The sequence below is a fragment of the Myotis daubentonii genome, chromosome 1 (assembly GCF_963259705.1).
Source record: "Myotis daubentonii chromosome 1, mMyoDau2.1, whole genome shotgun sequence".
Classification (NCBI taxonomy): domain Eukaryota; kingdom Metazoa; phylum Chordata; class Mammalia; order Chiroptera; family Vespertilionidae; genus Myotis; species Myotis daubentonii.
This window is the reverse complement of record NC_081840.1, coordinates 75519294-75545073: the sequence shown is the minus strand read 5'-3', so window position 1 is coordinate 75545073 and position 25780 is coordinate 75519294. Positions and strand designations below refer to the sequence as shown.

The 25780-nt window shown below is 40.6% G+C and overlaps 2 protein-coding genes and 1 pseudogene across 9 annotated transcripts in view; all 3 read right to left on the bottom strand.

Moving 5' to 3' along the window:
• LOC132239625 (ribonuclease 4-like) overlaps window positions 1-25780 on the bottom strand; it is a 337426-nt gene that overhangs the window by 134645 nt on the left and 177001 nt on the right. Inside the window, exon 1 of one of the 5 annotated variants that reach the window (XM_059706204.1) lies at window positions 22518-22601. The exons of 3 other annotated variants lie outside the window; for them this stretch is intronic. The gene's annotated coding sequence lies outside the window, so the exon portion shown is untranslated. Of the gene's footprint in view, window positions 1-22498; window positions 22602-25780 lie in introns of those variants that run through there. One more of the 5 variants, XM_059706222.1, reaches the window with a different exon arrangement.
• Window positions 10677-25780, bottom strand: part of LOC132239617 (ribonuclease 4-like) — a 192076-nt gene continuing 176972 nt past the window's right edge. For 2 of the 4 annotated variants that reach the window (XM_059706138.1, XM_059706148.1), the window contains exon 2: window positions 10677-11950. In XM_059706138.1, the coding sequence (XP_059562121.1) occupies window positions 11493-11933 (441 nt within the window). In that variant the 5' untranslated portion in view covers window positions 11934-11950 and the 3' untranslated portion in view covers window positions 10677-11492. Of the gene's footprint in view, window positions 11951-15588; window positions 15689-22517; window positions 22625-25780 lie in introns of those variants that run through there. The other 2 variants (XM_059706161.1, XM_059706129.1) reach the window with 2 other exon arrangements.
• Window positions 15742-18088, bottom strand: LOC132239723 (angiogenin-like; annotated as a pseudogene).

The following is a 25780-nucleotide window of genomic DNA, read 5'->3' as shown; positions in this document are numbered from 1 at the left end:
GTCCTGCCCTGAGTGTGAGAGTGGCGGTGCCCCAACCCCCTGATTGGCCCTGCTCTGTGTGTGATAGAGGGCAGTGCCCCAAACCCCCACCCCCACCCCCATGGGACCTGCTCTGTGTGTGATGGGGTAGAGCCATAACCTCCCCATCGGCCTGCCTTAAGTGTGACAGTGGCAGCGCCCCAACCCCCTGATCGGCCCTGCTCTGTGGGTGACATGGGGCGGTGCGCCAACTCCCCTATCGGCCCTACTCTGTGAGTGACAGGGGGGAGCTCCTTTACCCCCTGATCGGCCCTGCTCTGTGAATGACAAGGGGGAGCTCCCCAAACCCCTGATCGACCCTGCTCTGTGTGTGACAGGGGGCATCACCCCAACCCTCTGATCGGCCCTGATCTGTGTGTGACGGGGGCAGTGCCCCAACCCCCTGATTAGCCCTGCTCTGTGCGTGACGGAGGTGGCGCCGCAACCTCCCCATTGACCCTGCCTTGAGTGTGACAGAGGGCAGTGCCCCAACCCCCCAATCGGCCCTACCCTGAGCATGACTGAGGGTGGCATCGCAACCTCCCCATTGACCCTGCCTTGAGTGTGACAGAGGGCAGTGCCCCAACCCCCCAATCGGCCCTACCCTGAGCATGACTGAGGGTGGCATCGCAACCTCCCAATCTACCCTGCTCTGTGCATGACAGGGGGCGGCGCCCCAACTCCCAATCGGCCCTGCTCTGAGCCCGACCAGGGGCTGTACCTAGGGATTGGGCCTGCCCTCTGCCACCCGGGAGCAGGCCTAAGCCAGCAAGTCGGTCGTTATCTCCTGAGGGGTCCCAGACTGCGAGAGGGCACAGGCTGGGCTGAGGGACTCCCCCCCCTCCCAAGTGCACAAATTTTTGTGCACTGGGGCTCTAGTCCTATCTAATAAAAGAGAAACATGGTAATTAGCATACGACTGCTACCCTTCCCATTGGCTAATCTGGGCGATATGCAAATTAACTGCCAGCCAAGATGACGGCCTGCAGCCAGGCAGCTTAAAGTGAACATGAGGCTTGCTTGCTTCAGTGACGGAGGACTCCAACGTTCCCCACCTGCCTTGCCGGCCTCTGAGCTTGCAGTTTGAAACATTTTGTTACAAATATAGAAGCTAAACAAAACCCCAGAAACCTGCTTTCAGCCAGCCAGGATCTCAGAGCTGGAGTTGATACAGAGTTTCGATTATAGAACCCAAACAAACCAGATACCTGCTTTCAGCAGCAGAGGCCTCAGAGCTGGAGCCAGAGCTAAAGCTGGCCCAGAATTAAAAAAGAAAAAAGAAAAAAAGGAGTGGTTGGGAGCTTCAGTCACCCGCCAGCCTGAAAACAGCCCTCAACCCCTCACCCAGACTGGCCAGGCACCCCAGTGGGGACCCCCACCCGGATCCAGGACACCCTTCAGAGCAAACCAGCCAGCCCCTACCCGTGTACCAGACCTGTATCCTATATAGTAAAAGGGTACTATGCTTCCCAGCACCGGGATCAGTGGAGCCAAGAGGCCTCCCTGCACCGGGATCAGCGTGACAGGGGGCAGAGCCCAAACCCCCTGATCGCCCTGCGGCTCTGTGTGTGACAGGATGCGGTGCCCCAACCCTCCCCGCCCACAGGCCCTGCTCTGTATGTGACGGGGTAAAGCCATAACTTTCCCATCGGCCCTGCCCTGAGTGTGAGAGTGGCGGTGTCCCAACCCCCTGATCTGCCATGCTCTGTGTGTGACGGGTTGGTACCCCAACTCCCCTATTGGCCCTACTCTGTGAGTGACAGGGGACAGCGCCCCAACCCCCTGATCAGCCCTGCTCTCTGCATGACAGGGGGCAGCGCCCCAACCCCCTGATTGGCCCTGCTCTGTGTGTGACGGGGGCAGCGCCCCAACCCCCTGATTAGCCCTGCTCTGTGCGTGACAGGGGGTGACGCTGCAACCTCCCCATTGACCCTGCCTTGAGTGTGACAGGGGGCGGTGCCCAAGCCCCCAATCAGCCCTACCCTGCGCATGACTGAGGGTGGCATCGGAACCTCCCAATCCACACTGCTGTTGTGCATGACAGGGGGCAGCGCCCCAACTCCCAATTGGCCCTGCTCTGAGCCCGACCAGGGGCTGCACCTAGTGGCTCCCCTCTGCCACTTGGGAGCAGGCCTAAGCCAGCAGGTCGGTCATTATCTCCCGAGGGCTCCCAGACTGCAATAGGGCACAGGCCGGGATGAGGGACCCCCCTCCGCCCCCAGGGCACAAATTTTTGTGCACCAGGCCTCTAGTCATTCACATAAAACAATAGAACATTTTAATAAAAATTAGTATTTTTTCTTGAATAAAACTTACCGCACACTGAATAACCCCACAAATTAATAAGTGTAATGCAAATAAACCTATTTTTCTTGTTCTCCAAAAGTCAAATATTTTCTGTTGCACTCGCCAAACAGTTCAGTCCAAGAATAATGACGTGGCGAACAGAAGCTAAAATATTCGCTGCTAGTATTAGTGGAGAGAAATGGTGTGCCTGCACATAAGGCATGTAAGGGAACTGAATGCAACATGATTGTAGTATTTATTCATTAGTGAATGTTATAGTTCATTATTAATAACCAGAGGTCCGGTGCAAGGGCATGAGGGTCTGATGACCATTTGCATATTAGCTTTTTATTATATAGGATTATGTATAACAGGATATTGTAAAAATTAAGTTATGAAATTTTTATTGAAACATTTCTTACATACTGTTATATTGGCTGGGCCACAAAAGTATTCGCTGTGGGCTGCGTGTGGCCTGCGGGCCATGAGTTTGACATGGTTGGTACGGAGTGATAGCTTCTTCCTCCCTCCTGGTCACAGGCCCTATCAGACTATAACTTCTACCATCGAAGATCAAACTGTACACCCCAAATGCTTTTTTCTTGGATGGTCCAGGCGGTACTGGGAAAATGTATCTTTATAAAGTTTTAATACATTATGTTAGAGGTCATGGTGGTATAGTTATTGCTGCAAATTTCCTTCTTAGTGGAAGAACCTTTCATTCCCAATATAAATTGCCAATTCCATTAAATGAAACGTCCATTTCTAGACTTGATATTAACAGTGAAGTTGCTAAAAAAATTAAAAAGACCCAATTCTCATTATTGATGAATGCACCATGGCATCCCATCATGCTATAAACATCATAGATAGGATTACTAAGAGAAATTATGAATTTGAATGTTGCATTTGGTGTGAAAGTTCTCCTCGGAAGGGATTTTTGATGATATCTCAGTGTTGTGCCCATGCTATTTGATCAGCCATAGTACAAACAAGTTTAATGTACTGTAGTGTTTGGGGAAGTTTCAGACAGGTGTCTCTTAAAACAAACAGACAAGAGGATTCGGCTTATCTATATAATAAGAGCCAAGGTTACAATGACCAATTAGGACCAAAGGCTCAACCCGACCAGAAGTCAGTGCTCCCCAGCACTGACTGGGGCAGAGGGATGACTCAGCACTGACTGCCTAGGGCAGTGATGGCAAACTTATGACACACGTGTCAGAGGTGACACATGAACTCTTTTTTTTTTTTGATTTTTCTTTGTTAAATGGCATTTAAATATATAAAATAAATATCAAAAATATAAATCTTTGTTTTACTATGGTTACAGATATAACAAAATTTCTATATGTGACACAGCACCAGAGTTAAGTTAGGATTTTTCAAAATGCCGACATGCCGAGCTCAAAAGGTTCGCCATCACTGGCCTAGGAGGCTGCGGATCAGGCTCAGAGAGAGGCCTGCAGAGAAAAAGGCAGGGTCTGATCCGTAGCCTCTGTGGCAGCAATTGATCAGAACTTGCATCTCTTTCTCTCCTAGCCTGGCCAACAATTGTGCCTCCATTTCTTTCCAATCCTCCACCAGGGCTATGGATAAGCCCCACCTTTCTGATTAGGCACAGTTGATAGGCTCAGAGACGCTGACTGGCATAGAAACTAACCAATCAGAACCAAATCTGGGTGAATGTAAGGAGCCAGTGGCTGCCTAGGAAGCGGAGCTTTTGACAGTGACTGGCAGAGAAACTGACCATTCAGAACCAAATCTAGGTCAACTGTGAGTTGCCAATGGCTCCCTAGGAGGCGGAGCTTTTGACACTGACTGGCATAGAAATTGACCAATCAGAACAAAATCTGGGTCAACTGTGAGTTGCTAATGGCTGCCTAGGAGGCGGAGCTTTTGACACTGACTGGCATAGAAATTGACCAATCAGAACAAAATCTGGGTCAACTGTGAGGAGCCAATGGCTGCCTAGAGGTGGAGCTTTTGATGCTGACTGGCACAGAAACTGACCAATCACAACCAAATTGGCCAGCAGAGGAGGGCAGTTGGGGGGCGAGATCAGGCCAGCAGGTGAGGGCAGTTAGGAGTGATCAGGCAGGCAGAGGAAGTTAGGGGCAGGCAGGCAGGCAGGCAGAGGCAGTTAGGGTTGATCAGGCAGGCAGGCAATTGAGTGGTTTGGAGCCAGCGGTCCCAGATTGTGAGAGGGGTGTCCGATCTCAAATTTATGGTGGCCGGACATCCTCCGTGGGGTCCCCGAATGCAGTGGATGCAGGTTGGGCTGGGGAATCCCCTCAAGCCTCTGTGCAAGAATTTTGTGCACTGGGCCTCTAGTAGCAAATGGTTAGTAAAACTTTGAGATGACAAACTTGATAGCAGTTTTTATTTAGGAATGGATATTATTGAAATCCCCTTGAAAAGATTTGTAATGGACCTATTATTGAAGCTACCTTTGAAAATAGTATATCTGTAGATATATTTAATGATATATCTAAACATGTGATTCTTTGTCCAAAAAATGAGCATGTTCATAAGTTAAATGAAGAAATTTTGGATATGCTCAATGGAAATTTTCACACCTATTTGAGTGATGATTCCATCGATTCAATGAATGATGCCAAAAAGGAAAATTTTCCCATCGAATTTCTTAATAGTATTACTCATTTGGGAATGCCATGTTATAAATTAAAATTGAAAGTGGGTGCAATCATCATGCTACTGAGAAAGCTTACTAGTAAACGGGGTCTTTGTAATGGTACTAGATTTATTATCAAAAGATTGTGACCTAACATAATCAAAGCTGAAGTATTAACAGGATCTGTGAAAGGAGAGGTTGTTCTGATTCCAAGAATTGACTTATCCTTATCTGACACTGGCCTCCCATTTAAATTAATTTAAAGACAGTTTCCTGTGATGCCAGCATTTTGATGACTATTAATAAATCACAAGAACAAACTCTAGACAAAGTAGGAATATTCCTTCCTGAACCCGTTTTCAGACATGGTCAGTTGTATATGTTTCTTTCTCTCGAGTTCAAAGAGCACGTGATGTTAAGGTTAAAATTATAAATACTTCATCATAAGGGAAATTAGTTGAGCACTCTGTAAGTGTTTTTACTCTTAATGTGGTATACAGAAATATATTAGAATAAGTTAAATCCATTTATCAGTCATTGTATCAATGTTGTTTTTAAATCATTTTTTGCTGTTTTTATATAATGTTTTTGTTCTTTGTATATCATGTATTTGTTGTTGTTATATCATGTTGTTATTTTTTATTTATTAAAAAATTTATATATTATTTTCATATAAATTTTGCAAATTTCCTTTCATCTCCGACACTTCTATTATAGAGAAAGGGCAAATAGCAATATTAAAATATTTCTTCTAATTAATTCCCTTTCGAAGTGCATGAATTCATGCACTGGGCCACTAGTATGCATATATGCATAGCCCATGGACACAGACAATAGAGTAGTAAAGGCCTGGGTGAGGCTGGTGCGGGTTGGAGGGGGTCAATGGGAAACAAACAAACTGGACATCTTTAATGCTTTCAGCAATGAAGATAAATTAAAATAAGTAAATAAATAAATATATTTTGCCACTATCTCTAAATTCCTCCTACGTGAGTGTCCTGAAATTCATTTCCCTTGACACCAGAGTAGTGCCTATTTACAACTGGTGATGGGAGAGACCCTCCCTTAGTGTCAGTCCTCTTCTGGTAACGAAAGAGTTCTCACTCATTCTCACACTCATTAGAATGCAGCAGAAAATGTTTTATTGCTGCTAACGCAGCATAGCAAAGCTGAACAGAAGTCCTGAGGTTAAAATTATGGAGGTTTGAACACTTCATTGCCCTCTTCCTTATTGCCTTCTTTTGAAACAAACAGAGCTCTGAAGCAGAAATGAATCCTATTTCTTTTTGTCCCAACTCTTGTCTAGTGTCCTTGATACTCTAATTCTCCCAATACCTTCCTTTTTTCTTCCATGGCAACTAGGGATATCAACAAAGAAAAGGCAGAAGAGAGCATAAGGGAACCTGTACCAAGTGAGAGGCAAAATGCTAAAAACTTTAAACAAACTTATCTAAGTGAACAGGAACCAAATGAGAGGGAGGGTCTCTCCTCTGAGGGAGGTCACAGGCAATAATGAAGAACTTGTACTGGGCAGCATCTTTGTAGCAGCAATTAGGATACTTCCCTGCAGTGAGATTGCAGTTAGTGAAGTTAATAGGCTTTGGGCTCTGGTGGCCTTTCTTGCAGACAGTCTTGGGAAGCTCACAGGCAGCAGCCACATTCTGGAAGGAGTCATGCAGAAAGGTGTTTTGAGGCTTACAGTGCTGAGTATAATTATTGACAGGATGCATTACCTTGTTACATTGCAGAGGGCTCGGTTGTGTATGATGAATTTCAAAACACTGAGCCTTGGTGAGATTTTTAGGCAAAGCATTGTTGCTAGATTGGATGCTGCTGCATTTATGAATCACTTAATAAAGCCAAATTTACTCTGTTGAACTTTGTTTGGTAACAGAGGGGAAGGATCACCATGAATTGGAGCCTACAAGCTTCTCAATGGCCAAAGAACTAAACATAGGACATTAGCAAGAAGTAGGAAAGGAGTTTCAGTGGCTGAAATGTGTATAGTATATTCCTGGAACCGTAAGTGCCTAAGTATGACTGCTTTTAAGAGGAAAGGAAAGTGAATGATAAGAGATGAGGCCAGAGAGGTGAGCAAACGTCAGATTATGTAGGAGATTATGTGCGTACTAGAGAAAGTTAATATTTCCTGTAGGATATGCATCTAGTATACACGAAAAATTCCAAAATTTGGATGGCATAGTCATGCTGGTGATCATGAAGATCACAAATGTTGCAAATTGATTTTATTCATTAGAGTTTTTGGTTGACAGCAACTCAAAAACAATTTGAGGTAGCTTAAGGGGAAAAATGTAAATGGCGGTGTGAGTAGGGTGGGGATTTACTGGAAGAATGTGGGAGAGATTACAATATGAAAAAAATATAGCAGAAGAATTGGTCTTTGGAAATAGAGGAAAACCAATTAACTGAGTTAAGCTGGAGATCAGGGCTTAATGGGCATAAATCCACTCCCTTATTTATTCTTTTTTTTAAACCCTGAATCACTACTTGAAATTCAGACTCTGAGGACAGTGTAGAGGAGAAAAAAAAATCTTTTCTTTTATCCTTCTAGGTTCTCAGCTAAGGTCTCTGTAACCAAAAACAGATTAACAAGAGAAAAACAAACAAGTAATTATCATTAATATCTCATACATACATGTGAAAAACTCAAAGATGAGTAACTGAAAGAGGTGGCCAGCACTTGGGCATATACTATCTTCAGCTAAAACAAAGGAAGAAGAGTGTGCGAGAGGCAAGTTGTGGCAAAGTGACTGTTAAATCCATACTAATGAAGCATCCATCTTATATAAAAACTGCTGTTTGAAATTTTAACCTTGCTATTTTGGCTTCTGTAAATGCTTGCTTGCTTAAATAAAATAAAAAAAAAAAAAGAAAGACTACTCCCATTCCAGAGAGGCCATAAACTATGCCCCAGACAAAGTTGTCAGTGCTGGCACCAGGCCAAGCCTTAAGATATGGTCTCTTGGCCCCTTCCCAGCACGCAGGCCTCCTTTTTCAGAAGGCCCAGAAGTCTCATTCCAAATTTGGGAGACAAAGGACTGGAAAAAGTTTAGAGAATGTTTCTTCCATGTTGGGTGCTCAGAATTTGAAAGACATAATTTTCTCTGGGCCTGCACATAATTACAATTAACTTCCCTTTCTCTAAGCATTGCTTGTTTTTTTTTCTCCAGTCTTCTCTAACACTGACTGGAGACAGGCCAAGAAACATGGTGAGAGTTTAAGAAATTTTATTGCATTCTCTCAGAGTGGGCGGGGTCCAATGTGTTGATGTCAGTAAGCAAGAGTAGGAAGGGAGAGATATCTATGTATCTCCTGTGCGGACAGGGTAACCAGTCCAACCAAGTGCAGGTGGGAGGCCAGATATACCAGGTGTATCGATTAATAATGCGGTTTTTTTTTATAGATGGAGTTACAGGTATGTTGATATATATGCGTTTTGATACCTATACTATTTTGTTGTATTGACCACAAACTTCAAACTTCATATGTCAAATTTTCTGAAAGTGTTAACATCATAGATATTTTTATGTTTAAAAATGTTGAATTTTATGCCAAAGAAAGAGCATTTATGGGAAGTTTTAATTCATTACTTTATTTTGAAGAAAAGTCTTGCTGAAAATTATCATATACTTTGGGAACATGCTCCATCTCAAGATACTTGAGAACACTGGTTTAAATGCTTTAAAAGTGATGATTTGGATGTGAAAGACAAAGAACATCCAGGTCAACCAAAAAAGTTTGAAGACCAACAATTACAAGCATTATTGGAAGAAGATGCATGTCAAACTCAAAAACAACTTGCAGAAAGATTAAATGTTGCTCAGCAAACAATTTCTCATCGTTTTCAAGCAATGGAAAAGATTTTAAAGGAAGGAAAATGGGTGCCACATCAACTAAACAAAAGACAAATGGAAAACTGAAAAGTCATCAGTAAAATGTTGCTTCAATGGAATGAAAGAAAGTCTTTTTTTTTGCATTGTACTATGACTGGCAATGAAATGTGGATTTATTTTGACAATCCCAAATGCACAAAAACATGGGTTGATCCAGGTCAACCATCAACATCGACTGCAAGGCCAAATCACTTCAGAAAGAATACAATGTTCTGCGTTTGGTGGATCAGGAAGGTATGGTGTATTATGAGCTTCTAAAACCAGGTGAAACTGATAATACTGATCACTACTGACAACAACTTATCAATCTGAACCACACTTTGATGGTAAAATGACCAGAATGGGCCAGAAGACACGGCAAAATAATTTTGCTTCATGATAATGCCCCATCACACACTTCAAAACCTTTTAAAGACATGTTAAGAGATTTTGTCTGGGAAGTATTAGCCCAACCGAGGTATTCACCAGACCTTGCTCCTTCAGATTACCACTTGTTCTGATGGATGGCACATGTAATTTCTGAGCAGCACTTCAAAACATATGACGAAGTGAAAAATTGGGTCTTTGAATGGTTTGCCTCAAAACAAAAAAAGCTCTATTGGGACGGTATCCACAAATTACCTGAAAGATGGGGAAAATGTGTAGCTAGCAGTGGGCATTACTTTGAATAAAGTACTTTTGATGTTTCTCTTGAATTATCATGTTTTCCGCATTATTAGCCAGTACCAATATATCTCCTCATCTAGAACACTGGAGGTCACCCTGAAAAGAGCCTGGAGCTCTTTGTGTCATACATCAAAGACAGTCTTCTGGTACAAAGGAATGGCAAGGCCTTGGGGGTAGGAGATAAAGAATAAAATTCAGCCAAGTAAGTTTGAAGATCTAATTGGCTGTATTAAGCAATTCAGGAAATGGGCAGCATCCCATCTAGCAACTACACAGCACTTTGGTGAATTGTACAAAATGGGAGGTTTTATAGGCAGAAAGAAGGTGGATTACCAAGTTAATAGAGTGGTTTATTTTAAGCAGGACACCTTCATTCAGAGGTAGGCAGGGGGTCATATCAGGCAGATTACCTTACCAGTGCTGATCATGAAATTCCAAATTGATTGGTTTACAATTCCACCTCTGGAAGACGCTGAAATTTGGTTAGTTATTAAGTTTTAGTTTGGTGACTTGAATTAGCAAAAATGATTCACAATTTTACTCATGAATTTTCATGCCTATGATTTTTTGACTTTACAATAGTGTGAAAGCAATATGCATTCAGTAGAAACTGGCTGCGCTAAGCTATGATGTTCAGTAGTGTTGAAAAGAATGGTTGAAAACAGTTCAAAATAGAGTCACTTTTGGTAACCATGTGAAGTAACAGATACATTGATTACCTTGATTGTATTGATTTCTTGACAATGCAAATGTATACTCAATCAGGTTGCACACCTTAAATATAAACAATGGATATTTCCTGCAATTCAAATATTTTCTGTTTGGTCCTTTCACTGGGGCATGCGTGCACACACACATGCACACACACACACACACACACACACTCTCACATACATATTTCCCTTCTTAGCTGCTGGTGTCTTCATACATCTCTGTTCCTCAATTTGTTTCAAAACAATCTAAGGGGAAAGGAAGGGGTGTGAGAATTGTCTTTAGTAAATGACACAAATGTTTCTGTGTTGTGGTCATTGATCCAATAGGTTTTAATCATGGACCAGTTTATGAGTGTATTGAGGTGTTGGTGCATGTTAAAAACTAGAAAAGAATTAAAAGAGGATAGAAGAAAAAAATCTTCACATAAATACCATAGCACCATATTCACAGATTTCTGTAATTTGAGTTCTTTATTAAAAGGAGTACCTGGAAAATCTTTTAAATCAGGAAGAGTGAATGAGTCTTAATGATATAGTACATGGTTAATACTCTAACTTACTTCAATGATTCAAAAGTTTGAGAAGAGAAAAAGAAAGTTCTTTGTACCATGTCTTAGTCTTATTTGATCCAAACATAATAAGGTTGCCAATTATACAGACAATTGTACAAAATGAAGTCTCATTTTGCCAGTTTATACTTCCAAGTTTTTAATGCTTCCCCCAACTGCTGACTTTTGAGAATATTAAAAAGATGATACTTTCAAACACTCCTCATGATGAAGGAGAAAAAGTCCCGGATTAGTAGCCAGTTGAAGTGGATTTGTTGCTTCAGCATTTCCACTAACTTCATCATCTTCAGGAAATCCTTTAACTTTGGGCCCTATATGTAGCAACATCAGCATCGCAGGGGTGTGGTGGTATTAAAATGAGATAACTGAGATGGAAGCACCTTAAAATACTTGTAATGCTCTATCATATACATAGTAACTAAATTCCAGAAGGCAGGATCTGAGAGAGCTAAGCTGACCAGTATTATAAAAGGAAACAGAAGAGTTTGTAGAAATTTTTCTTACAGAAAAGCCCAGTCCCATTATATGTCTCCATTTCTCTTTGATGCATTTAACAGAATGGATTATATAGAGAAAAGGGAGTAATAAGCAGAGGAGGCAGAGCCTGAGATAGCTCAAATGCATTACTCATTGCAATTCAAGGAATAAGTAAAAAGTCAACCACAGGACGATACCCCCTTCAGAGTAGTATCTAGCTGTCAAGGTGCACAGGCACCAGGGGGTTACCCTGACAGGCAATGACAACACGCCTAGTGATGGCAGTGGCCTGATATTGGCAGTTGTTGGGTGGGAAACCTCCTGTATTTCTGCAGTCTGTGACTCTCACTACACCTGCATGGCAGTTCATCCTGCCATTCCTGCACTGGATATTGGTGGTGTTGCAGATGTTATTAATGGTCCCGATGTTTTCGTGGATGAAGGTGTTGAATTGCTTGCACGTAGGCCTGGTCATCCCCCGTGTTTGCATCATCGTGTTGCAGTACAAGTTGGTGCCACCTGGCCCTATAGGGTCCACATGTTGCCGCTGGAATCGTTGGTACATGGGCTGGCCATAGGAGGGCTGCACCAGCCCCAGCCCCAGCAAAGTCAGCAGCGAGAGCAGAAGCAATGAAAGGGTCTTCAGGAGAGCCATCACTGCCTTGGAGGCGCCTGGAGAGAAACCAAGGGGTAGGAGAAAGGAAGGTAACAAATGTGCACCGGAGAGAGGTGTTGACAATGGCAAGCTGATATTTGTCAACTCTATAGTCTACTCTTTCCTCCCCACTTCTCTGCTCACAACTTTTCTCATCACTGCTTCCCCAAAAGTTAAAAGTTTGCAAACATGATCTTCTCTGAAAGCAAGAACTTTTCTCTTTTATAAGAGAGACAGTGCTGTAGCCAGTACAATGACTCAGGGCAGAGACTGACAGGCTGGATGTCCAAGTGTATATGTCCTTTATGGTCAGGGTGTGAAAAGGGAGAAAAGGCAGATCTAAATGAAACTAGAGTTGTCTGTCTCTTGAGGAAATTCTCTAGTCATGTGATCTTAGAAGAGTGTATGGTTCCCTGGAGACTCTGATTCCCAAAGGTTTGGACTGACAGGATATGCCAATGAGAGTTTGTAAACTGATTTGAATTCCTGAAATCTGGGAATTGAGGAAGGTGTGGGAAAAGAATAGAGTAACATTTAGGGTTAGCCTTTCCTCTCATATGTCTATTCTTTTTTTAAATTAAAAAAATTTCAATTACAGTTGACATATACTATATTAGTTTCAGATGTACCACACAGTGATTACACATTTATATAGCTTAGGAGGTGATCACCACATAAATCTAGCACCTATGTAACACTGTACACGCTTAATACAATGCTATTGACTATATTCCCTATGCTGACTTGGCATCCCCATGGCTATTTTTAAAACTGGCCATTTGTACTTTTTAATTCCTTCACCTTTTTCACCCATTGGCATTCTTTTAATGATATTAAAATTGAGCTGTTTTTTTTTTGAAAACCTATAAATCCTATTCTAAAAAATGGAGTATCCAGCCAAAGTGCTCTGAAAATAGTAAATATTGGTTGAGTGAACTAATAAACAAAACAAGGGAACTAATGAATGAGGAAATGATATGGGTATAGGGAATGAAGGTGTTTCCCAGGCTTGTGGAATTGATTGTTAAAAGAAATTTTAAAAATAAATCTCAAAAGCACAATCTCCACAAAAGAGGACTTGCACTGTGACCTTTTTCCTTGCTGTTTCTATGCACAACCTAAAAACTAGGCCCTGGTGATATAATCCATCATCATGCATGTATCCTTCAGGCTGTGTCTTTCTTCTCAATAGCTGTTTTTAGTTGCTGTCCACTCTAGTTGCAGAATCATTTTGTTGGCATTTTTGGCAGCATAAAATAAGCATGTTTAATAGAGTTCTTTTTTAAAAAATCACAAAACTAAACAAAAACCTTCAGAGCCACAACAAAGAAAGCATTGCCATATAGTGTTAGAACATTGCTTTTGTTGACTGAGGAAAGGAAGGAACCCATATCTATCTGAGTCTAAAATCAGTGCTTTATGCACATCTTCTATTCCCTCTCTCTTTCCACTCCCCAAATATTCAGGATATTAAAGATATTTACGTTCAGAGTTGCTTCTCTTTAGTAACAGAGTTTAATCAGGGGTGGGATAGGGTAGGATTGGAAGTGGGAATCACTCACCAACACCAACTAGCTAGATGCTGCCATCTGACGGTCACTCCTGGGATTGGCATGAACTCATGAACTGTGAATCTCCTTGACCATGGCAATGAGGCAGGGCTGACTCACTATAGATGCGATTTTCAACCTTTTTCATCTCGTGGCACACATAAACTAATTATTAAATTCTGAAGCACACCAAAAAATATTATTTGTCAATCTGACTAAATAAATAGTTATAATTTTGATTCATTCACACCAGGCAGCTATCGTGTTGGTTGTCATTTTTTTCAATTTGACAATCTAAGGGAAAAGTGGTCAGTTTCCCTGACTAGTCAGATACTGCAGGTTTTAAAAATTTGGGGGGCATACCAGTTGAAAATCTCTGTACTAGAGCAAATAAAATTAATCTCTGACTCAACAGGAAGTGAGCAACCAAACAGAAATAACCGTTTTTGGAGGGTCATACAGGCCCATTTCTACACATGCAGTCCAAGGGCTGATAGTAGCTGAAGTCCTAGTTTGATGAATATGGGTACTACTGTCCTTTTGCTTTCAAAGAAGCTTCATGATGGCAGGTCGCACTGTCTGGGTGACTGAAATGGCTGATGAGGGACCTGCATACCAGTTTCAAACATAACTTAATTCTCTAAAATGCTATCTCCTATAGTCACAGCCGCCTTTTGCTTGTATACAAAAGGCTAGAAGGCTCTTGGTCACATTTCAGTGCCTACAGCTATAGATATGAGATATGGAGTTAGGAAGAGAGAGAAGGGAACAGTTGTGGGAAGACGAGTTGCAGGGAGAAATGATGCTGATTAACTCCTCATCCTTAGACTAATGGATAGAATTTCTGAAGGTACACTTAGCACTTGGGTAATACCTTCATCACAACATGTACTTTGAGTTATTTTCCCCAAATCTAATCTTGCAGGGGTAATCTTGCACCTCTGATTTTGCATGGTTTTGTCTAACTTTTTCTCATCCTGCTTCTTTGTGTCCAAGATATTATTTAGAAAGATAACTGGCTACAGAGAAGACCTAAACTATTCATGCAAGGGCAAACCCACAGCCTCAGCCACAATAACCAACTGATTTAATAAGACATCAAATATTTGCCAACAGAAGTCCAATGTAGCCATCAATGGGTGTATCTCAGTACTCGAGCTACAACAGAAAATGAAATGATCCCCAAACCATCCCAACACATACTTTTTGGTCAGATCTTGCCTCAAAGGCTCTATCCACTCTACCACACTGATCCTCAATAATAACTTCTTTTGATACTGTGATCCCAAAGAACTAGTTCTGCCACTTTAAGTATATGATCTGGGGAAAATTACTTAGCCTCACTCAGCATTATTCCTCATAAGTAAGTGAGTATAATAATAGCTACCTCTAGGGATATTATGAGGAATAAATGATAAAATCAATGTTAAGTGCTTATCATAATGCCAGGTACATGGTAAGTACTCAGTAAGTGTTGGCAATGGTCATTTTTGAAATTTCCATTTTTCTTGGTTTCCTTTACTTCCTTCAATCTGGATAAAATAATGAATGACTACACCACATTGCGTATATTATTATTCCCCTCTCCCTTATTGTGCAGAGTACCTGTATTCCTTCCAAATTAGAAGGCTGTTTTTAAGTTGAAATATCTCAGCTACTAGATTTTATGCTGTGTCCTTACAAAAAATTTTCCTCTTCACATTGAGTGGAATTTTCTTCCTTGCATATCACCATTCTTCAAAGGGCTTGGGCATTTTGAGGCTTTTGTTTTCTTTTCCTTGCAAAGTTGACCAGGACTTCATTTCCTTAAATAATTCACTTGAGATACATACTGACTTTCCTGTCACTTGACATTTCATTTTAAGCAGCTTTAAGTTGTGAGAGCACAAGAGACCCAGAGCAAAAAGTGCTAGGCTTGGCTACCCAGCTGCTAGTTCCATCAGCAGGTCAGCAAGCAGCCCCATCCCATTGCCATGTGATTTCCTAGGAAACAGTCATTTGCCCTAATACCAGAGCAGAGAATGCAAAGTTAATACTCTAAGCAGATGTTTGGAGAAGATATGTGTTTTCCCAGCTATGGCACTCAATATAATGATGGTCCATACCTTTGGCCTTTCCTATCAAGGCCTGGAGTAGGTCAATGATCTCTATGGAAGTCATCTTGCATCATATCAAGGTGAAGGTACTGGTTGGAGAACCTCAGAAAAGGGTCCAAATAGTCTACCAAAATCTGGACTTTTCTCACTTCCTAAGGGTATTTTGGGATTTTAAATAAGGCAAATTTTCTATTAAGAGAGGTTTGGAAAACACCTTTTCCTACTTTCTTAGGAAATGACAGTGATATCAAGTTTGAAATAGGTTCACTCAAGGAAGAAAGATTCATGTGCTGAGTGTGCACCAGTAATTTACTTCTCCATTTCTTCCTGCATAAATTTAAATACTTTCAGTGAGTCTGGACTCTTCCAAGTGGCACCTGGACACTAATCTATGACCTGGGTATTGAAGAAGCAAAGCTTTTGGCCCATTTCAGGGCAATATAGGCAGCAGGAGAGGGCACCATTGTGAATACCGTGACCACTACCGTCATATATTCACAAGACAGCAAAACTAGTGATTCATAATTGTAATTTATTAACAACTACTTTATAAATAACATATTCAGGCACCTGTTAATAGAAATTAGGTATCAGGAAGTTAACCATTAAATCTGTGAATTGATTGGTGTATTTTATGAAGAGTGTCTGCTTACCTAAGTTTGTGATTACTTGAAAACAAATTTAGACAAAGAAGAATAAGGGATAAGCTTGGAATCTTTCTATAAATTCCCAAAGACCTCACAGTTGCCCGACCCCCATTCATAAAGTAAAAGATTCAAGAGAAAATAATGGAAAGTAATCAAATTTTTAATCTTTATATGAAATAACCAGGAGAATACCCTGGGAGCAGTCTAGTTACAGCAACTCAAAATTACCTCCTGCCTAAGACAAGAGGTGCATACTAGGAGTGAATGTTGGTGTTCATGCAGGATTGAGTGTGTGTGTGTGTGTGTGTGTTTAAGTATGAGAGAGAGAGAGAGAGAGAGAGAGAGAGAGAGAGAGAGAGAGAGAGAGAGAGAGAGAAAGAGAGAGAAAGTTTAAGAGGGAGGTAGATAGAAAGTTTAATTAATCTGTTGGTATTTAGTTCTAAACACTATTTCTCAAAGTTTAACTTTTGTAAAACTAATATTGGCTTATTTGACAGCCAGAACAATTTGCTCCTCCAAAAAATTTTGCTTGGCAGCCTTGAGCCCTGGCATTTCACAGCTCTTTCTGTAAGAAGAATTTAACATCCTTACACTCACAGGAAGAGCAAGTCTACCTCCCTATTGACTGAGAAGGAACTAACTGATAGGGAAAAAGGCATATTTGTATTCCATGCCATCCTCTCTGGGGCAGCTGAGTAGAGAAAATGGGTAAAATCAATAAGCCAGGAATTGATGAGGAGACTTTGATTCTTAGTGATTTCAGAGACATTTTTATTTATTAACACATTGTAAAACAGAAAACAAAAGATCTAGGCAGCTCATTTTCTGGGTCCTTGGCAATGAATGTAGTCACCACTCTTTTAGAGTGTGTGGGGGAAAATGCCAGGAATGGAGACCAGAACCAACTCTGGGTCAGGGTCTTGCTGGCTATGGACGGTAAAAGGAGTCATCAAAGAGACAGGCTAGCCATGTTCACAGGCAACAGCTATGTCTCTGGATGCTAATGTGGCTCCGTACTGGCAGGGAGGCCAGAGGGACCCTCTTTATGCCTGCAAGTAGTGACCTGGAAAGGAGACCTCCTTATTCTGAAATTTTTGTAAGGCATTCCATTCTCATCTTCAAAGATGACCTTGATGCTGTTACTGGTGTCTTTGCAGAGTGAAGTTAGGCCTCATCTCCTCATTATGGTTTCACAGTATCTGCCATTGTGGCCACTTAGATTGGCATCATAGTGCTGGGCCAGGAAGAGTCTATACTGTTGTCATTTGAGCCAAGGTCAGTGGTGTCAGCCCCAGACACAGCATGAAGACCAACAACAGGGGACCCAGACCCCTCATTATCTGTACTAATAAAGGCTCCTGCCAAGGTCAAAAGGTATGATGGGGCAAATTAGGCTGAAAGGACAGGGCATCATGAGTCAGGTACTCTCAGACACCTAAATTGCATATTTTCTTTTCCTCATTAATCTCACATTTCTTGGCAAGCCATTCCTTTGGAAAAATCAACCTAAAATTTCCTGAACACAACTTCCAGCCCCAAACATTCTTTCCTATCCCTTAAGACTCACTGAGTATTTACCAATCTATCAGTCATAGCATTGCAATATCCATTCACACTCTAATTCATTTATTAATTGATGGAATCAAAAACATTACATAAGCTATTCTGGGTACAAGACACTGTGCTAGGTCCAGGCACACAGAGACCATTAAGACATACCCAAGTCCTCCCTAAAAGGAGATGTAGCATCCATGGGGAAGGAATAGGAGCTCCAGTTCACTGAGATTAGACAATAAGATAGGAGACTTATCAAAAAGATGGACTTAAAAAGAAATATGTTTAATTGATTTTAAACAGAAAGGAAGGGAGATGGGAAGAGAGAGAGAATAGAGAACCATTGATGTGAGAGAGAAACATCTATTGATTGCCTCCTATAGGCACCCAGACCAGAGATCAAAGCAATACCAAGGGTTTGATCTGACCAAGAATAGAACCAGAAAACATTTGGTGCGTGGGATGAAGCTCAACCAACTGAGCTATAGTGACCAAGAGATCAAAGGGGGAGTTCTAATGAACCCCAAACCCTGGGAAGGGTGAATGAGAGAATTGTTAAAGTCAGGATACCAGGTACTCAAGCTAATAAACTGGCTGGATATAAGGATAGTAGTTGGGAGCAATGTTGCCCTGAGGTGAATGGAGACAGACCTAATTCCCCAAGAATTAGTTGGTTTGAGGCTCAGGTGGAATTTTTATGTACTAGTTAGAAAAAAAACAGAGAGGAGCATGGAAGAATCAATGCAATTCCTGGAAGTGGGTCTGGGGTCAACTTTTACAGAAGATGGGAGGAAGAGGAATTCAAGCTAATCCTTAGGAACAATGTGGATTATTCTCAGAGAATATTTTCTAGTTTCCCTGTAAATGTACATAAACTGTTATACAACAGGCATATGATGTTACTATGTGGTAACAAAACAACAACAACAAAGAAAACCTCTTCAGAACTTTTCCTTATAATTGGCTGTAATAATTTCTTAACATCTTCCTGAAAAGAAGAATAAGCCCTAGCCAGTTTGGCTCAGTGAATAGAGTATCAGCCTGCAGGCCAAAGAACTGTTTGGTTCAGGTCAAGGGCATGTGCCTCCCTTGCAGGCTCCTTCCTGGCCATGACCCTGGTTGGGGCTCCTACAGCAGCCAATCAATGAATCTGTTACTCTCACATCAATATTTCCTTCATTCTTTCCCTCTCTCTTCCACTCTCTCTAAATATCAATGGAAAAATACTCTGGGTTGAAGATTTAAAAAATTAAATAAATAAAGTATTTTTAAAAAAAATAATAAGGAAGAGAAGAGAATTGCTACCATCATCTGTCAAGAGTTTTCAGTCTAAACTATAGAACTCACACTTCCCAGGGGCAGTGTATCACAGGCACTCAAATACACCCATAAAGTAAGTATAATGCTTCTTCCTGGAGTATGATTTTATCTCAATGATAGCTATTAAAATAGAATTAAACAAGTATAGTTTATAACAAAATAGAAAAAAAATTTCTTATGATCTTTTAAAACTTCATGTGCTAAGAAATGTGAAGATTTGAGAACTGAAAAGTATTTGGTGTTTGAAGCAAGTAGTTTTTGTCAATGCCTTTACTTCTTCGGAGAAAAATGTAAAGAACATTCGGAACCTTTAAAAACTGTTATATCTTCCCCCACATTATATCAAATATGTATGAGTGTTCCCATATCCAATAATAAAAGTGACTTTTCAAAAAAATTTGAAACTGAATTTTATAATTTTGTTTTTCAAATTTTTTGTGAATTAGCAACTTAATTACTTTAGGATTGGCCATGATTTCTTAGCAACCATTACACTAATGAGAAATTCTTACAATGGGAGAAAAAATTGGACCTTGAATTTATTCTTAAGTGTGATGTAAGTCATACAAATCCTAAATTAAAAGAAAACAAATGTTACATTTTCATAGACATTAAATTAATTAGTAATCTTTATTTTGTACTTTTCTATGTCAATAAAATTATTTTCATGCCAAATACTTTTATACCATTATTAAAGATGCCACAAGTTCTAGTAGTAAGCCTGTAGTATTACTAAACAGCCCTTGAAGTATGTCTGTGAATCTAGAAAGACCAGGAAATCCAGGGATCTGATGGTTTCATGGGAAGGCATGTGAGAGAGGGAGCAAAGTGAACACTCTTTCTCATCATCATTTGGCATTGATACACCTTGTCTGATTCATAATAATAATAATACACAAATTTGGCACACTGTTGAAGAATACCAAATTATACAGAAAGAAAATGTTTGGTCATTGCACAATACTAAAATAAATAACAGCTGAAAATATTTCCATTAAGAACATCAATTATAATTTATAATAGAATCAAATGAAAGCCTGTTTTTGGGACTTGCGCAAAAAAGAGGTACCTGACTGAAGAGGGAAGAGCCAGCCCCAAAAGAATAACAACTATTCATACTTGGCCACTGCTTCAGCACAGCTGCTCACCTGCCATGCTTCCCTTTTGCCGAACTCTTTACATTTACATTGTGCTTTTTAGTCTTCTGGGTGTGTTTTCTTTTTCTAGTTTTGTGGAAGACCTCATCAATGTTTTATTGAATTGGATTCATTTAGGTCTCTTGTTCTTCGATAGTCAAATATTGCCTTCTAATGTCAAAGGCAATTATAGAATCTCAAATTCCCAAGATGGAACAGACCTTAGGGTCACCAAGGTAACACCTCTCTGCCAGAAACCCAGAGTTCAAAATCAGGAAGTAGAACCAGAAGTGTAGTAGTCAAAAGAGTCATTAGGTGGCAGTGGTGGGTAGACATGTTGCTAGCATCTTGCATGCTATAGTGGAGACCATGGGTCCTTGTAAGATGTACCAGTGCTCTACAGGTTGTGGGGATATTGTTGTTCAAAGAAGGGAGTCTGAGCTGCTGCGCCCGTCTAGAGTCTGTCCAAACACTGTGCTTAGATATTGAGACCAAGGACACCCCATTAGACACAAGTGTCAAAGCAACAGTCATAAAGCTCAGCATCTGCTCACAAGGATATCACAAAATAAAGATATAACCTATTGCCAATTTCCACAGGTGCCATTTCAAGCTGTTATCCAATCACCTGTCTACTTTTCAGTGTTTCCTACTGGTGTACACTCTACAGGAGGGCAGAGCCCATATTACTCACCTTGAATCACAGTGCCTGCCTCACAGTAGACCCTCAATATTTTTTAATTTTTTTTTAGTGATTGACTTAATTTTCCTTTCCAGGGTTCAGTTTGTTTATCTATAGAATGAGAGAGTTGTTAACTGAAATTCCATGGTTCTCATTAAGCATAGGAGAATCTTTTCTAGTTTTATTAGCAAAAGTCTAGTGGAATTACAGAGACAAGTTTATATAAGTTTAGTTGGTAACATAAGGCACCTTGTGAAAGAAATAGATGATAAAAAGACCTGTAATCCACTTTCACTGAGATGTAGCATTTCTTAAGGCTCAGCATATAAACCAAGCCCACACCACCTCTAATTAAGGCCCTAGACTGATGCCACACAGGGCCTTCATATCTACAAAGCCACTTGCTGGTTGGAGGTTGAAGGCCTCACATCCCTGTCTAGAGAGGTAAAGGAAAATCTTTGCTTTTAACAGGCAATATTTTCACATTAATTCTGTAAGAACTTAGCTCAATTTTGCTCAGGCTTATTGTAATCTTGAATCCCTAAGACATCCAGAAGCCAAAGCCCAATCGGTACACAGCATGCCCACGAGTATCTAATATCTACTCCCCCACTCACAACTTGCTCACTCATATAGTCAATCCTAAATTTTCCCAAAAGAGGTAAAATGAATAGGGCGAAAACAAGTCTGAGACAGATTATTGTGGTGCTGAGGTGAATCTGCCTAGGCCAAGGGTTTAGAGCCTCACATCTGGTCATCAAACTCACTCACACATAACCTTCCATAGTCAAGCACATACGTGTCAGTCAGCTTTTTGTCAGTGAAATATGTCCCCACTGTTCTTCACACTAACTTTATCATCTGTCTCAAACCAATCCTTTAATCTTCACAAGAATTCATATTCTCTTCCTCTCTCCACAGGCAAGCTTTGTATTCAAGAAGTTTGTCCAACTTTACACACCAGGGACTTAACTTACAGTCCATGATAAGTAACTATGGTTTTAATTTCCATACATGTAACTTCACACTTTTATATATTCCAGGGCAATATCCCAGAAAATGAAAGCATAACTCTCAAGGCATATTCCTCCCTTTATCTCTTTTCCTTCTTTCATCCCTTCAACCTGCCAGTGTACCTTCTTGGATGTGTTCCACTTGGCTCTTAAAGAGCAACCAAAACTTTTTTTAAGTAAAAAATTCGTAGAGATTAGAAGAAAACAGAGCTAAAAGCATTCTTTTTGTTTATTTTTTTGCTCTGCCACATTTAATGCCTGTTCCCTGGGGGTGTCCAGATGCCCTTCAGCTAATGGCTTCCCCAGGACTTTGTGGATTTTATCACAATTCGGGAATCCCTCCTAAACCTCCACTTGCTCCCAGTCTCAGTAATATCCCTTCATCCAGAGACATATAGACAATCCCAAAAGAAATCTGCTTTCATTTTAAACTTTAGAATCTTGTTCATCTTTTCTTAGTTCATAAGTTGGGCGCATAGGCTTTAAAAGGGGAAAAATTGTTTCATTGAAATAACTAAACGTCTAGAAAAAGTATGTATATATTTAAAAAGTACAGCAATAGATTACCCAGGGGTAAGAATCTTACAAAGATCTGGAAGAGTCCCTCCAACTGAAGTTGGTTTCCAGCTCTTTGTTCCTGGAGATGGGTTCCTGCTGTGTGCACTGGATTCCTCTGGTTCTGATTATATAGAGATCAAATGAACTGGGTGGGGAAACTAGTTCAAAAGAACCCTAATCCTCAAGGTTAAGCAATGTTTGCAACATTAACATTTAACACAATCTACTGAAGGACTGCTGTTGCAAGTCACTGTCCCAGGGTGAAAGACAGGAAGTTGGGAGCTAGCTAGAAAGTGGGCTATTTGTGAATGTCTTGTTTTGGAGGAATAAAATAACTTCCCTCAAAGTTTATAATCATTCAAGGGGACAAGGAACTAACTTTATGATGTACCAGGAATTTTATTAAGCCCATTTTATATCTATATTTGTTTATTTAGGTCTTAAAACTGCCCTGACAATGAACACTAATCACTCTTTATTGAAAATTACAGTTTTCTTGTTTGTCTTTTGCATTAAACTCAAAGCTATTAGAGAACAGAAACCAGTCCTTTTAACCCTTCTGAGGCTGGTGATTTGCAAGGTGCCAGACCAAGGAGAGTTTAGCAGATTTAATGAATCAAATATCCTGTAGTTAATGAGGCAACTGATCATCTGCGAAGCTAAGTAACTTGCACAGATAGTAAATGTCTCATGATATGGCAAAGGTGTAATGGCCATTATAATGAAAGGTATCTTTAGACTGAAGAATGATGCAGACAACTCCATAGGATAGAACAGAATTTATTAAAGGGCCATTAACTTATAGGCACAGAGAATCAGAGCAGACAGAGGACCCAGGAGTTTTACAAAAATTATTCTCCACTAACAGGCCCCTGTTATAGCACTTTCTTAATAGTAGAATTCAGGTACTAATGATTGACAAGACAAAGGGACAAAGACTGTAGTACTCACCAGGGCCCATACTTCTTGGTGATGGATGGTTGTCTCTAATTGATACCATCACCAGTTTGGTGTTTATCTTGGTTTTTATGCCATTGCAGCTTTTACTAATAAAGGGATCAAAGTTTTGTCACCCTGAGCTACCTTTTTGGAATACTCATTTTAAGATGTGTATTAAGAAACAAACAAAGAGGGTATTTGTCATCTAAACCTTTGTTACATGTTAGTGCTGAAAAAATCCCATTCCAGTAGCACCTGCCTGGTGCCACAAATGAGCGGGGTGTGGCTGGAGGCATCTCACATATTGTGGCAGACACTCCATCTTTCTGACTTTCTGAGTAATGAAGAGGTCTGTCCTTTCTCTGAGAGTGAACATGTGTAGCTATGAGAGCTGCACCTTTTGCACTCTTTGTGTAAGCCTTTCTGCTTCCTTGGTTAAACTGTAAAAGACTATGGCTATTAAAATCCTACTGTCATTGAGTAGATGTTGACGTTTTGAATTGAAGAACTTTTAAATGAAAATTTTATAGAGTTCTCATATTGGTATAATAACTAGCCATTAAGATACCCTTAATAAGATGGAAGGACAGAAATTAGAATAAAAATCAAAGTCCACTCAGACCCCTTCCTAATAACTTCCAAAAATTTGTAGATATTGTAAAAATTAGGTCATTGGAAGCACAATTGCCTAGCACTTTATTTTTTATATTTATTTTTTAAAATATATTTTGTTGATTTTCCCACAGAGAGGAAGGGAGAGGAACAGAGAGCCAGAAGCATCGATGAGAGAGAAACATCGATCAGCTACCTCCTGCACACCCCCCACTGGGGATGTGCCCACAACCAAGGCACATGCCCTTGACCAGAATCGAACCTGGGACCCTCCAGTCCACAGGCAGATGCTCTATCCACTGAGCGAAACCGGCCAGGGCTCACAATTGCCTAGCACTTTAGAATAAAAAAGATTGATGCACAAATATAACTTGAGACTTCTGAATTAGCTATTTAGCTTTTTGGGTGATACAGGTGCTAATTAGGTTAATAAGATAATTTTTTTCAAATTCAGAAGGTAAAGTTATAGTCTTCTCAATAAGGTGAAAATTTTTAAAAGGTTATTGAGATAAAAAGATTATGAGAATATATTGAACAGGGTAAAAGGATTTGATAACTGACTGGAAACTTAACAAAATTGGAAGCTAATTTTTCAAAAGCCAACAGGAACATTTGAAAGTTTCAACAGGTCTTCCTGTTGGGTAATCAGAAATGTTAATACAGCTCACTCGGGCCTGAGGCTGAGGAAACCAACGGAAAAACAAAAAGGACAGTTTTAAAAACAAGTGGTATGTGACATGGTGCAATATAGAGATCTTGTAACATAGAAACCCACACTGAAACCTACATGTTCATGCTGACCAATGTCACCTCAATAAATTTAAGAAAGATAAAAAGTAAAAACAAGTGGCTAATGTCTTCATGCCTGATACTCCCCCTCCCATCTCTAGGTTCCTTAAAAGTTATTGTGGGCAAATGAAAAATCTTGTCTTCTCTAAAATTATTTGTAATTCTGTTTATGTGTATGATCTGTTGGTGATATCTGTGTTTATATATGGTGTACTTTCTGTCTCCAGATGATATTATTAGGTTGTAATAATTTATTGGCCTAAAGGAATTAAATAGTTTCCTAAATTAAGAAATAGAAGTGCCCTACTGGGTTTGTCTCTGTGGATAGAGGTAGGCCCATGGACTGAAGGTCCTGGGTTCCATTCCAATATTGGTCATGTACCTTGGTTGCAGGCTCAATTCCAGGCCCTTGTCTTGGCACCTGGGTGAGGTAACCAATGGATGTCTTTCTCTCACATGGATGTTTCTTTCTCATTATCTCTCCTCCGCCTTCCCAATATTTATAAAACTCAATGGAAAAATATCCTGGGGAGAAGAATAACAACAACAAAAAATAAAAAAAATTTTTAAAAAAAGGAGAACCAAGATGGCGGCGTAGGGAGTAGACCTGTGCTTGTGGCCTCCCTCAACATCATTGAAACTACCAACTTTAAGACAAACAACCACCATTCAGAACCATGGGGAAGTTGGCCCAGTGGAAGCTCTACAACTGGGAGGAAAGAAAGAAGTGCAGTGAGACTGAGTAGGAGCTACAGAGGCGCCAAAAACAGAGGTACATGTCATGCCCAGGTGGGCTGCAACTGGATGCGTGGTTTTTTTCATTCAGAAGTGGTTACGAACCCTCGAATCCTCTGGGCATGCTCGGGGTGGGTCTCTGAGGCCCCAGGCCCCACGGGGAGAGGCGGCACAGCCCTGCAGTGGTCAGAGAGCGGGGGAGGCTCTGGAGCGCGG